The sequence below is a fragment of the Pseudophryne corroboree genome, chromosome 2, assembly GCF_028390025.1.
Source record: "Pseudophryne corroboree isolate aPseCor3 chromosome 2, aPseCor3.hap2, whole genome shotgun sequence".
Classification (NCBI taxonomy): domain Eukaryota; kingdom Metazoa; phylum Chordata; class Amphibia; order Anura; family Myobatrachidae; genus Pseudophryne; species Pseudophryne corroboree.
In genome coordinates, this window is record NC_086445.1 from 649939490 (window position 1) to 649954233 (window position 14744).

At 48.0% G+C, this 14744-nt stretch overlaps 1 protein-coding gene across 1 annotated transcript in view; it reads right to left on the minus strand.

Annotated features, from left to right (window-relative positions):
• The window catches only part of MYO19 (myosin XIX), a 450559-nt gene that overhangs the window by 136177 nt on the left and 299638 nt on the right, over window positions 1-14744 (minus strand). Inside the window, exons 18-19 of the mRNA XM_063955000.1 lie at window positions 10062-10132; window positions 1169-1275 (exon numbers count right to left, since the gene is read on the minus strand). Of these exons, the coding sequence (XP_063811070.1) occupies window positions 1169-1275; window positions 10062-10132 (178 nt within the window). The remainder of the gene's footprint in view (window positions 1-1168; window positions 1276-10061; window positions 10133-14744) is intronic.

The window sequence follows — 14744 nt, forward strand, 5'->3', positions numbered from 1 at the left end:
ACAGAGTCTCCACCAAATGTATCCGGTTACCTGTGGCCTGTGTTGGAAAGAGTGCTTCCAGGTGGGCACATTCTTTCATATCTAGTGGACCTGTACAAAGCGTGTCTCTTAATAACCAGGATCAAAGGATATCCAATGTCTCTTAATTCTTTACACCACCTACTTTGTGTCCCAATTAGACAAGTTGCTAAGACTACAAACAAACTACTCTCCCATATGGGCAGTACAGAAGATGTAATGGTTAGCACTAGTGCCTCAGAGCACTGAGGTCATGGGGTCGATTCCGACCATGACCCTAACTGTGTGGAGCTTGAATATTCTCCCAGTACTTGCATGGGTTTCCTCCCACAATCCAAAAATATACTGGTAGCTTAATTGGATCGCAACAAAATGAACCCTATCGTGAATGTGTGTGCATGTACATGTGGTAGGGAACATAGATTGTAAGCTCCACTGGGGCATGGACTGATGTGATGACCAAATATTCTCTAAAGTGCTGCGGAATATTAGTGTGCTACTGTATATAAATAACTGGTAATAAATAAATATGGCCTGCACACAGGGGAAGATATCAACTAGTATGCAAGTGGCAGAATACAAATTTCCCCTTTACTCTTAAAACCTTGAAAAGGTAATGATTGTGGATTACAGTATATCACTTGCCTTCAAAACAAAACTGGAGTGATTCCAAACTGTTTGGCTCACAGTGGCTCATCTTTACCTGCCACCAAGTGAATCTTCACTCTCCAATAGTTTTCTGGTTTTCTGCCTCGTTCAGCTCCCTCCACTCCCCCCTCCCCCATCCCTCCTCCTAATCTCCTCCTTCCTTCCACTTCTTTTTTCCCTTTTCCCTCAATTCCACTTCTTGTTTTCTATTTCCTCTCTATCCCCGTCATTAACCCTCTTCTCTCTTTTCATTACATTTGTATTGGCCATAGACAGAACCATGTCCCTCTGGTTACTTCTGGCGTGTATGCAAATACATTTGCTTTGTTATTTTAGTTCGTACTCCATTAGACAAATCTAATCTTCACTGTTTACAGCAAGTTGTTCTCAGTATGAGCTGAATTTATGTTAAAACTGTAATGTTTAATCATCTGATGTAATTTAGTATTTCTGCCAAAGTGACCTAAAAATATGAATAAAAAAATTACAAAAATAAAACTACCTTGTATTCTTTCTGCAGTAGGACAATTCATCTCTTTCTGCATTTTCCTCCTCAAATGTATAGGTGCAATGAATCCATAGCGTTTCACAAAGCTTTCAAAAGAAATCCTGTAATAAAGGTTATGAATATGTATAGTAATAACTTTAGAAGCCTTCTACACACTGATGTCAGAACTATAAGTAATCATAGTATATGGCATTCATTAGCAATTAGCTGTAACATGTAATCATGTGAATGTTATACATTTCCAATAGATATGGTTTGCATTTGTTAGTATGAATAAATAGGTATATTTAAATTTTCTAATTTACCAAAATTAAGACTACTAAAGAGAAAGAAAATTGCATTTCAAATTATTTTCAAATATGTCAGTATAGTCACACAGATCTCCTCTTTGTATAGATACCAATTATATGCAAATCTGGGGAGCATGTACTAGAAATAGAAATGTGTACCCCTCTAAAGCCATAAACAGCCACAAGATTATTTTATCTAGTAACACCACATAGGTTAAACATGTGCAAAGCCAGCAATAACACTGATAAAATGAGCCCCTGCCGCACCAAACACTACTCAGACCCCATCAGGGGCAGTTTAAGAGAGAAGGGGGCCCATGTGCAGACTCCTTGTGGGTCCCTACTCTCTGTGGTTCCGTAGACTTGGGCAATGTGCCAAACAGACAGAAATACTGGGGTAAATATCAGCCGCAGCTACTTATCTGCAAAACAGATCATCTTCCAGGTCAGTGGAGAAAACTCTATATTAACAATAGGAGAAATAGGGTATTAAGCACATCAGCCCACTGGGTGTAAAGCAAGAAAGAGCAGCAAACTATAAAATAGGGTAGTGGAAAAGATTCTTGTTAGATACAGTGAGAATTCCACAGGCACAGAGGGCTTGATGTTGATGCTACCACCCATGGTCTCTCCTTACTGCCGTATCATGGACGCCACATAAACAGTTTGTTTTCTTTTCTCTGTAATTTTTCACTTCTGTGAATTGCTTAGCCTGCCCAATGTAACCTATGAAGTGCTCCCTAGATGGCTGCTCTCCTGGTACTTTTAAGGGCAGAATGAGCAGGTGGTCTTCAGTTTGCTGGCTGTCGGGATCCCGGCGCCGGAATACCAACACCCGGTATACCGACATATTTTCTCCCTCTTGGGGGTCCACAACCCCCCTGGAAGGAGAATAAATAGCGCGGCGTGCGTAGCCCACCACCGTGCCCGAAAGGGGCTCATTTGTACTCGCCCGGCCACCGGCATACCATACTACACCCGAACAAGCAATCCACTGAATTTAGGCAGTGGTTATCCTGTCAATTCATTTTATTCTTGTATCTCTTCTCTCCTTGTAGTGTTTACTTTGCACATTGTAACCAATGTAGCGTGCCCAACGTAAATATTGATTGATACAAAGACTATCCCTCGACAGGCATCACTGGCTATGGGTCTAATGGACACAGGGATCTATATATAAAGCCCATTTTTCTTAAAATTAAGAATAAACTGTTTCTAAAGAATTGTATGTATTCCTACTATATACTAACAGCCTAATTCAATCTCCTGCACAAAGCTAAGTAGTGCTACAGACCGTATTCTGCAATATTATCAATGGGAACTACTGTCTGACCCCTATGTATCAAGCCCCGAACAGCGAAGATTTTGGAGTTTGGGTACGTTTGTTTAATTCTATGGAGGCAATCTGGCAGGATAACAATTTTACGATGATAATAATAGCAGCCTCCATTTGGCTCCAGAAACTGAAACCGTGCACATGGGCAGCTAATGTATCACATGACCTTTTGTATGGTGCTCATATGCATTATGCATTGTATTGTCAATGTGTCAGTATTATCAAAACCAGCAACCAACTGCAGTGGCATTCTACTGTATATGTATAATTTGTGTTGATCAATCGGACTGTATTTCAGGTCTTATATTAAAATAGGATTTTAATTACCTGAACGGTAAAACCTTTTCTCGTAGTCCGTAGAGGATGCTGGGATCCATATTAGTACCATGGGGTATAGACGGGTCCACCAGGAGCCACTGGCACTTTAAGAGTTTAATATTGTGGGCTGGCTCCTCCCTCTATGCCCCTCCTACCAGACTCAGTCTAGAAACTGTGCCCGAGGAGACAACATACTTCGAGAGAAGGAATTACAGATAGTGGCGAGATTCATACCAGCTCACACAACAGGCAAATCCGGCCAACATGACAGAACAACTAAGCAACAGCTGAAACAGTACTGAAACAGTAAATAACGCAGAACTTACCTAGGAACCAGGCAGTACTGAACTACAAAAACCAAAGCAGGTAAACGAAGCGCTGGGCGGGCGCCCAGCATCCTCTACGGACTACGAGAAAAGGATTTACCGTTCAGGTAATTAAAATCCTATTTTCTCTTACGTCCTAGAGGATGCTGGGGTCTATATTAGTACCATGGGGATGTACCAAAGCTCCCAGTACGGGAGGGAGAGAGCGGAGGCTCCTGCAACACTGCTTGACCAAACTTGAGGTCATCAGAGGCCAAAGTATCGAACTTGTAAACCTTGGCAAACGTGTTCGACCCAGACCAAATAGCAGCTCGGCAAAGTTGTACAGCCGCCCAGGAAGAGCCCACTTTACGAGTAGAATGGGCCTTAACAGATTTTGGACACGGCAATCCTGCCGTAGAATATGCATGCTGGATGGTGAACCTGATCCAGCGTGAAATCGACTGCTTAGAAGCAGGACACCCAATTTTCTTGGGATCATAGAGGACAAACAAGGAGTCAGTCTTTCGATGACGAGCTGTCCGTTCACATAAATCTTCAAAGCCCTCACAATATCCAAGGCCTCTGAAGCAATTGAGGAGTCAGTAGCCACTGGCACCACAATAGGCTGGTTGATATGGAAAGCCGATACAACCTTAGGCAGGAACTGTGGACGAGTCCTAAGTTCCGCCCTATCTTCATGGAAGATCAGATAGGGACTCTTCCAGGATAAAGCCGCCAATTCCGACACGCGTGAGCAGAAGCTAAGGCCAACAAAGTGAACGCCTTCCACGTGAGAAACTTGATGTCAGCCTCCAGCAGAGGCTCAAACCAAGCAGATTGCAGGAACTACAGCACCACGTCCAGATCCCAGGGAGCCGTCGGCGCCACAAAGGGAGGCTGGATGTGCAGAACCCCTTTCAAAAAGGTCTGAACCTCAGGGAGGACAGCCAATTGTTTTTGGAAGAAGATGGACAAAGCAGAGATTTGGACCTTGATGGAGCCCAATCTCAGACCCATATCCACACCTGCTTGCAGGAAAAGGAACAAACGACCAAGTTCAAACTCCACCGCAGGAAATTTCTTGGATTCACACCAAGAAACATTTTTTCCAAATACGATGGTAATGTTTAGACGTTACCCCCTTTCTAGCCTGTATCAGGGTAAGAATAACCTCACTCGGGATACCTTTCCGAGCTAAGATCTGGCATTCAACCGCCATGCCGTCAAACGTAGCCGTGGTAAGTCTTGATAAGCGAACGGCCCCTGCAGTAGCAGATCCTCCCGAAGAGGTAAGGGCCTTGAATCCTCTAACAGAGGGCCTTTAATCCTCTAACAGAAGATCCAGCAGATCCGCATACCAAGCTCTCCTTGGCCAGTCCGGACCAATGATGATTGCCAGAACCTTTGTTCTTCTCACCAGCTGAAGAACCTTTGGTATCAGAGGAAGTGGAGGAAACACATACACTGATTTGAACACCCACGGTGTCACCAGTGCGTCCACCGCCACTGCCTGTGGGTCTCTTGACCTGGAACAGTACCTCCCCAGCTTCTTGTTGAGGCGGGAGGCCATCATGTCTATGTGAGGAACCCCCCACCAACCGGTTACCTCCTCGAACACCTCCGGGTGGAGGCCCCACTCTCCCGGATGGAGATCGTGGCGGCTGAGGAAGTCTGCTTCCCAGTTGTCTACTCCCGGAATGAAGATTGCCGACATCGCCACCGCGTGTCTTTCTGCCCAGAGGAGGATTCTTGACACCTCTGACATGGCAGCCCTGCTCTTCGTTCCCGCCTTGTCGGTTTATGTAGGCCACCGTGGTCACGTTGTCCGACTGCACCTGAACAGCCCGATCCTGTAGAAGGTGTGCTGCTTGCAGAAGGGCGTTGTACACGGCCCTTAGCTCCAGGATGTTTATTGGGAGAAGGGATTCTTGATTCGACCACCTTCCCTGAAAGGTTTCCCCCAAAGCGACTGCTCCCCAACCTCTTAGACTTGCATCTGTGGGAATCCTGGCCTTCGGAGACAGGTGTATCCTCTTGTGCATGTGTGAGAGCCCGACCACTGGTCCAATAGGTCCAGCTGAAAAGGTCGAGCATGAAACTTGCCGTACTGCAGAGCCTCGTAGGTGGCAACCATCTTCCCCAGAAGACGGATGCATTGATGAACCGATACCCGGGTAGGTTTTAAGACATCCCGGACCATTGCTTCCGTGTCGAGGATTATTCCCAGGAAAGACAGCCTCCTTGTCGGCTCCAGATGAGACTTTGGAAGGTTCAGGATCCTACCGTGCTTCCTGAGCAGCTGTGTCATGAGCGCTATGGATCGCAACAACCTCTCCCTGGACGCCTTGATCAGGAGATCGTCCAGATATGGAATTATGTTCACCCCTTGCTTGCGGAGGAGAACCATCATCTCCGCCATCACCTTGGTGAAGATCCTTGGTGCTGTGGAGAGGCCAAACGGCAGCGCCTGGAACTGATAGTGATCGTCCAACAGTGCAAACTGGAGATATGCCTGATGCGGCGACTAAATGGGAATGTGGAGGTAAGCATCCTTGATGTCCAGCGACACCAGGAACTCCCCCTCCGTGAGTCCTGAGATGACAGCTCTCACAGATTCCATCTTCAATTTGAACTCCCTGAGATAAGGGTTCAAAGACTTTAAGTTTAGAATAGGCCGTACCGAACCATCTGGTTTTGGTACCACAAAAAGGTTCGAATAATAACCCTTGTTCCACTGCTGAGGTGGAACTGGAACAATGACCTCTGACACCATCAATTTTCTGATGGCCTCCAGAAGAATTGTTCTGTCCGCCAGCAGAGCTGACAAGCCGGACTTGAAGAAACGGTGTGGTGGGGGATCTTGAAACTCTAGTCTGTACCCCCTGGACACTATATCCAGGACCTAGGGGTCCAGGCCCGACAACACCCAGACATGGCTGAACTGCCGGAGTCTTGCCCCCACCTGACCTTCTTCCAGGCCTAGCTGTCCACCGTCATGCGGAGGACCTAGGGGTATCAGAAGCGGGCTCCTGGGCTTGGGAGCCTGCGGGAACAGGTTTCTTTTCCTTGGCACGACCACCTCTGAAGAAGGTGTTCGAAGGCTTGTTCTTTCTAGACCTCGCGGCCCAAAAGGACTGTGACGTGACTGGTGTAAAAAGCTTCTTCGTAGCCGGTGCAGCTGAGGGGAGAAAAGAAGACTTACCCTCAGTAGCCATGGCAATCCACGCATCCAGCGCCTCTCCATAGAGAGCCTGACCATTGTATGGTAGGCCCTCCACACACTTCCTGGATTCCGCGTCCGCAGACCAGTTGCGCAGCCAGAGACCTCTGTGAGCCGAGACAAACATGGAGGAGATCCCCGCAGCCATGGAACCCAGGTGCTTCATGGAATCCACCAGGAACCCTGCAGAATCCTGAATATTACGTAAAAATAAATCAACGTCACCTTTGTCCAGCGTAGTAGATTCCTCCTGCAGAGTGATTGACCACCTGGCAATAACTAAAGCAATCGAAGCACAGGCTATAGAAGGCCGCAATAAAGCCTCTGAAGCCGTGTAAATGGATTTTAGCGTAGCATCCACCTTGCGATCTGCCGGGTCCTTTAACGCGGTAGATCCCGGGACCGGTAATACCACCTGCTTGAACAGCCTGCATACAGAGGCGTCGACTATCTTTATCCGTAAAGAAGGCCTCCTCCACCTGTTCCGGAGCTGTGTCCGAAATGTTTAAAACATCCCTAACAGCCTCAATCATCAACTGCACCCCCTTGGCAAGTGATTCCGTCCCCCTCAACACATCCCCATCACCGTCTGCAGCATCAGAGTCGGTGTCCGTGTCATCAGGCAAAATTGCAAGCGCACGTTTATGAGAATGTACTGCAGGAGACCCCGAGGAGGCAGAATCAGACCATACCACCATAGAGGACTGGAGGACCTGAGTGGCATGCTCAGTCCTAGCAACTCTATCAGATATCTGAGAAATAGTCCCCCCTCAGAGAGACTAACCATTCTGGCTCTCTAGCAGGGATCTGGGCTAACAGTGCAATCCTGATTACATGGAATGGAGTCTTCCTGGGAAGACAAAACCTCTGCAGCATATGAAACAGTGTCCCTAGACATGTTGTCCCACACACTCAAACACCCCACAAACACACAGGGTATTATGTAGACAGAGTTTCCCCCCAAGAATGGCAGAGAGACACAGAGATTGGAGCCAACCCACACACAGCGCTTTTCAGGTAAAGGGAGTCCCTTCCCAGCGCTGACTGTGTCCCTTAATAGGTGACACAGCCCTTAAGCAGCCTCCCCTCCCTTCTACAGCCCCCTGGTACCGTACAGACTGCTGGAGAAAGCTCTGGAGGGACCTGGATCCAGTGAACCGTGACTGCAGGCAGGAAAAATGGGGCTGAGCGCTGCTGGGTCCGCTCTGAGGAGAAGCTCCGCCCCCTTCAATGGCGCTGTCTTCCCGCCTACATGAAGACAGCGCCATTGAAGGGGGCCCGGAGGATTGTGCTGACCTGGATCCGAAGCCCCCGACATGCCTGAAACGACCAGTATAGGGTCCGGAGCTGGCCGAGGCGCTCCCTCCTAGTGCCGCACCAACGTCCCGCTGAGCCTTCCAGGAGCACGGGTAAGACTGCGCTCCTGAACCTGTAGCCGCCCTCTTCACAATGTCCCCCCGCTTGCAAGGGAGGACAGTGACTCACTCGCCACTCTTCAGCTCTTGAGGCGGTGGCGGCTAGCTGCCGCGGTGAGCGTTCCCCTGCAGCGGGGCGCGATCAGACCCCTCTGGAGCCAACGTCCAGTTAGCGGGAGCAGTGGCTCAAGACCCCGCGGGGCGGACACTGCTCCTTCCCCCCACAGTCCCACGCTGCAGGGAGGCTGTCGCCAACAGCCTCCCTGTAATATAAAAAAACCTGAAAAGGAAGAAAAATACTCTTTACCAAGAGAACTCTGTAGAGCTCCCCTGAGTCTGGTAGGAGGGGCACAGAGGGAGGAGCCAACCCACACTATTAAACTCTTAAAGTGCCAATGGCTCCTGGTGGACCAGTCTATACCCCATGGTACTAATATGGACTCCAGCATCCTCTAGGACATAAGAGAAAGTAAGATACATAACAAGAAAAAATCAATGGGCTTACAAAATGACAGTATTGCACATCTGTATGCACCGCCTTACCTGGGCTAGTGATGTTGCTAAATGGACCCTGGAGGACTAGCAACATGTGACGTGGTCCAATGAGACATGGTTATTTTTTCAGGCAGATAGTAGGGTTCAGGTGTGGCGCAGAACCCATGAGGTCATGGACCCTAGTTGTCAACAAGAAATCATGAAGGCTGGTGGTGAGTCCGTAAGTCCATAATGGTGAGTTCCCATGGCATAGGTTGGATCAGCTGGACCATCTGAACATGTCATTGACCAGTAACAGCTACATTGCAGTGCTTGGTGACCATTTGCAGCCCTTCATGGACTTCATGTTCTCCCACAATAATGGAATATTCCAGCAAAATAATGCACAGTGTCATCGATCCCAATTTGGGGATGCAGTTAATTTGCCGGCGGGGGATGCCGTTGTCAGAATACTGACGGACGGCATCCCGACTGGGAGTATATCATACTGATCCCCCAATTTGCTCCAGAGTAGCATTCTGGAGAGTTCCAATGAATGCTGTGGCCACCACGTTTGTCCAACATGGGGGGTAATTCAGAGTTGATCATAGATGTGCTAAATTTAGCATATTTACGATCATTTACTTTGACATGCGGGGGGATACCCAGCACGGGGCTAGTCCGCCCTACATGTCAGGCCCAAGCCCCCGCGCACAAGTACAAAGGCATCGCACAGCGGCAATGCTTTTGTATTTGACAAGTAGCTCCCATCCTGTGCAGCTCCTGCGTGCTGGCAGGGAACTACTTGTCACATCCCAGGTCGCAGCGGCTGCGTGTGACGTCATGCAGCCGCCGCGGCCCGCCTCCCACACTGTCCGGGCACGCATGCGTTGCCCAGACAACGCCCCCAAAACGCCTCTGTCTGTCAATCAGGCAGAGGAGATCGCTGGGCTGAGATGCCGATAGCATCTCTTGCATGCACATGCGCACTGCGGCACATGTGCCGCTCAGACCTGATCGCCTGCTGTACAAAAACGCACAGCAGCGATCAGATCTGAATTAGTCCCATGAACCCGATCGAGAATTTATGAGAAGGAGTGGAGAGGGTTCATTGGCACCTAAAATCTTGCCCTACAAATATTAAATATTAGGTAGCTGTGGGAAGATATCCAGATGGTATAGGTCAACATCTCTCCAGAGGTCTTCAATTCACTTATGTAATCGATGCTACGTTGAGTTGCTGCACTTTGCTCACCTATCCCATGACCTTTGGCATTTCAGTGTATATGTATGGGATTTTCATGACAAGATAGAAGTAGATATTTCCCCTGATATAGACTGCACACCACCATTAGTGATCTTTGACTACATTAAGTAAATGCCCACTGCCCTGGCTGATTACGTGTTGGTGTTAGCACATTCCTCTGATCTTCACTGCTGGCATCGGCACGCACCATTACAACAGAACCGCTCAGCTCTATGGCCCTCTGCTGTTGCTAGCCCCTTGAAAAATATGTGCAACTTACCTCAGAGGAAAGCCTGCAGCACTTATTTTAATGGTCTCCACAATACCACATGCTTCTAGCTGACTAAGCACCTGAAAAAAAAAATTATAATTATATGGATACAGAAAATAAGAATTTACTTACCGATAATTCTATTTCTCGTAGTCCGTAGTGGATGCTGGGGACTCCGTCAGGACCATGGGGAATAGCGGGCTCCGCAGGAGACAGGGCACATCTAAAAAAGCTTTTAGGTCACATGGTGTGTACTGGCTCCTCCCCCTATGACCCTCCTCCAAGCCTCAGTTAGGTACTGTGCCCGGACGAGCGTACACAATAAGGAAGGATCTTGAATCCCGGGTAAGACTCATACCAGCCACACCAATCACACCGTACAACTTGTGATCTGAACCCAGTTAACAGTATGATAACAAAACGAAGTAGCCTCCGAAAAGATGGCTCACAACAATAGTAATAACCCGATTTTTGTAACAATAACTATGTACAAGCATTGCAGACAATCCGCACTTGGGATGGGCGCCCAGCATCCACTACGGACTACGAGAAATAGAATTATCGGTAAGTAAATTCTTATTTTCTATAACGTCCTAGTGGATGCTGGGGACTCCGTCAGGACCATGGGGATTATACCAAAGCTCCCAAACGGGCGGGAGAGTGCGGATGACTCTGCAGCACCGAATGAGAGAACTCCAGGTCCTCCTTAGCCAGAGTATCAAAATTTGTAAAATTTTACAAACGTGTTCTCCCCTGACCACGTAGCTGCTCGGCAAAGTTGTAATGCCGAGACTCCTCGGGCAGCCGCCCAGGATGAGCCCACCTTCCTTGTGGAATGGGCATCTACATATTTCGTCTGTGGCAGGCCTGCCACAGAATGTGCAAGCTGAATTGTACTACAAATCCAGCGTGCAATAGACTGCTTAGAAGCATGAGCACCCAGCTTGTTGGGTGTATACAGTATAAACAGCAAGTCAGACTTTCTGACTCCAGCCGTCCTAACTATATATATATATATATATATATATATATATATATATATATATTTTTAGGGCCCTGACCACGTCTAGTAACTTGGAGTCCTCCAAGTCCCTAGTAGCCGCAGGCACCACAAGAGGTTGTTTCAGGTGAAAACGCTGACACCCCTTTATGAAGAAACTGGAGACGAGTCCCAGTTCTGTCCTGTTCAAATGGAAAATTTTAATATGGGCTTTTGTAAGACAAAGCCGCCCATTCTGACAATCGCCTGGCCGAGGCCAGGGCTAACAACATGGTCACTTCCCATGTGAGATATTTGTCAACAGCATGGTCACTTTCCATGTGAGATATTTCAAATCCACAGATTTGAGCGGTTCAAACCAATATGATTTTAAGAAATCCCAACACTATGTTGAGATCTCACGGTGCCCCTAGGGGCACAAAAAAGCTGTATATGCAATACATCCTTTACAATCTGGACTTCAGGAACTGAAGTCAATTCTTTCTGGAAGAAAATCTACAGGGCCGAAATTTAAATGTTAATGAACCCCAATTTGAGGTCCAAAACACTCCTGTTTTCAGGAAGTGTAGAAATCGACCTAGTTGAATTTCCGTCGTGGAGCCTTCCTGGCCTCACCCACGCAACATATTTTCACCACATGTGGTGATGACGTTGTGCGGTCACCTCCTTCCTGGCTTTGACCAGGGTAGGTATGACCTCTTATGGAATGCCTTTTCCCCTCAGGATCCGGCATTCAACCGCCATGCCGTCAAACGCAGCCGCGGTAAGTCTTGGAATAGACATGGTACTTGCTGAATCAAGTCCCTTCTTAGCTCCCCAGGCCCTTAGTCCTCTGTGAGCATTTCTTGAAGTTCCGGGTACCAAGTCCCTCTTGGCCAATCCGGAGCCACTAGTATAGTTCATACTCCTCTATGTCTTATAATTCTCAATACCCTGGTTATGAGAAACAGAGGAGGGAACACATACACAGACTGGTACACCCACGGTGTTACCAGAACATCCACAGCTATCGCCTGAAGGTCTCATGACCTGGCGGAATACCTGTCCCGTTTTTTGTTCGGGCGGGACGCCATCATGTCCACCTTTGGTCTTTGCCAACGGTCCACAATCATGTTGAAAAACTTCCCTATGAAGTTTCCACTCTCCCGGGTGGAGGTCATGCCTGCTGAGGAAGTCTGCTTCCCAGTCGTCCACTCCCGGAAAGAACACTGCTGACAGTGCTATCACATGATTTTCCGCCTAGCGAAAAATCCTTGCAGTTTTCACTGCCCTCCTGCTTCTTGTGCCGCCCTTCTGTTTACGTGGGCGACTGCCGTGATGTTATCCCACTGGATCAATACCGGCTGACCTTGAAGCAGAGGTCTAGCTAAGTTTAGAGCATTATAAAATTGCTCTAAGCTTATTTATGCGGAGAGAATTCTCCAGACTTAATCACACTTCCCTGGAAATGTTTTCCCCGTGTGACTGTTCCCCAGCCTCTCAGGCTGGCCTCCGTGGTCACCGGCATCCAATCCTGAATGCCGAATCTGCGGCCCTCTAGAAGATGAGCACTCTGTAATCACCACAGGAGAGACACCCTTTTCCTTGGATATAGGGTTATCCGCTGATGCATCTGAGGATGCGATCCGGACCATTTGTCCAGCAGATCCCACTGAAGAGTTCTTGCGGGAAATCTGCCGAATGGAATTGCTTCGTAATAAGCCACCATTTTTACCAGGACTCTTGTGCAATGATGCACTGACACTTTTCCTGGTTTTAGGAGGATCCCGATTAGCTCGGATAACTCCCTGGTTTTCTCCACTGGGAGAAACACGTTTTTCTGGACTGTGTCCAGAATCTTCCCTAGGAACAGTAGACGTGTCGTCGGAAAAAGCTGCGATTTTGGAATATTTAGAATCCACTCGTGCTGTCGTAGAACTACTTAAGATAGTGCTACTCCGACCTCCAACTGTTCTCTGGACCTTGCCCTTATCAGGAAAGCGTCCATGTTTCTTTTAAGAAAAATCATCATTCCGGCCATTACCTTGGTAAAGACCCGGGGCGCCGTGGACAATCCAAACGGCAGCGTCTGAACTGATAGTGACAGTTCTGTACCAGGAACCTGAAGTACCCTTGGTGAGAAGGGCAAATTTGGACCTGTAGGTAAACGTCCCTGATATCCAGTGACATCATATCGTCCCCTTCTTCCTGGTTCGCTATCACTGCTCCGAGTGACTCCATCTTGATTTGAACGCTTGTATGTAAGTGTTCAAATATTTCAGATCTCACCGAGCCGGTTGGCTTCAGTACCACAATATAGTGTGGAATACTACCCCCTTCCTTGTTGTAAGAAGGGTACTTTGATTATCACCTGCTGGGATTACAGCCTGTGAATTGTGTGAGGGGGAGACGTCTCGAATTTCCAATGTACACCTGGGATATTACATGTAGGATCCCGGAGTTCCCTTGCGAGTGTTGCTGAAACTCTTGAGATGACCCCCTACCGCACCTGAGTCCGCTTGTACGGCCCCAGCGTTATGCTGCGGACTTGGCAGAAGCCGTGAGGAGCTTCTGTTCCTGGGAATGAGCTGCTTGCTGCAGTCTTCTTCCCTTTCCTCTCCCCCTGGGCAGATATGACTGGCCTTCGCCCCCGCCTGCCCGTATGGGGACGAAAGGACTGAGACTGAAAAGACTGTGTCCTTTTCTGCCAATATGTGACTCGGGGTAACAAAAGGTGGATTTTTCAGCTGTTGCCATGGCCACCAGGTCCAATGGACCGCCCCTTTATACGGCAATACTTCCATATGCCGTCTGGAATCTGCCTCACCTGACCACTGTCGTGTCTTCGTCTGGCAGATATGTACATCACATTTACTCTTGATGCCAGAATGCAAATATGCCTCTGCGCATCACACATATATAGAAATGCATCCTTAAAATGCTCTATAGACAATAAAATCCTGTCCCTGTCAAGGGTATCAAAATTTTCAGTCAGGAAATCCGACCAAGCCCCCTCAGCGCTGCACATCCAGGCTGAGGCGATTGCTGGTCGTAGTATAACACCAGTATGTGTGTATATACTGTTATGATATTTTCCAGCTTCCTATCAGCTGGCTCCTTGAGGGCGGCCGTATCTGGAAACGGTAACGCCATGTTTTTTATAAGCGTGTGAGCGCCTTGTCCACCCTAAGGTGTGTTTTCCAACTCGCCCTTACTACTGGCGGGAAAAAGGGTATACCGCCCATAACTTTCTGTCGGAGGAACCCCACGTATCATCACACACTTCATTTAATTTATCTGATTCAGGCAAAACTACAAGTAGTTTATTCCCACCCTACAAAATACCCTTATTTGTGGTACTTGTGGTATCAGAAATACGTAACACCTCCTTCATTGCCCTTAACATGTAACTTGTGGCCCTAAAGGAAAAATACGTTTGTTTCTTCACCGTCGACACTGGGGTCAGTGTCCGTGTCAGTGTCTGTCGACCGACTGAGGTAAATGGGCGTTTTTACAAGCCCCTGACGGTGTCTGAGACGCCTGGACCGATACTAATTTGTCCGCCGGCTGTCTCATGTCGTCAACCGGCTTGCAGCGTGTTGACATTATCACGTAATTCCATAAGTAAGCCATCCATTCTGGTGTCGACTCCCTAGAGAGTGACATCACCATTACAGGCAATTTTCTCCGTCTCCTCACCAACATTTTCCTCA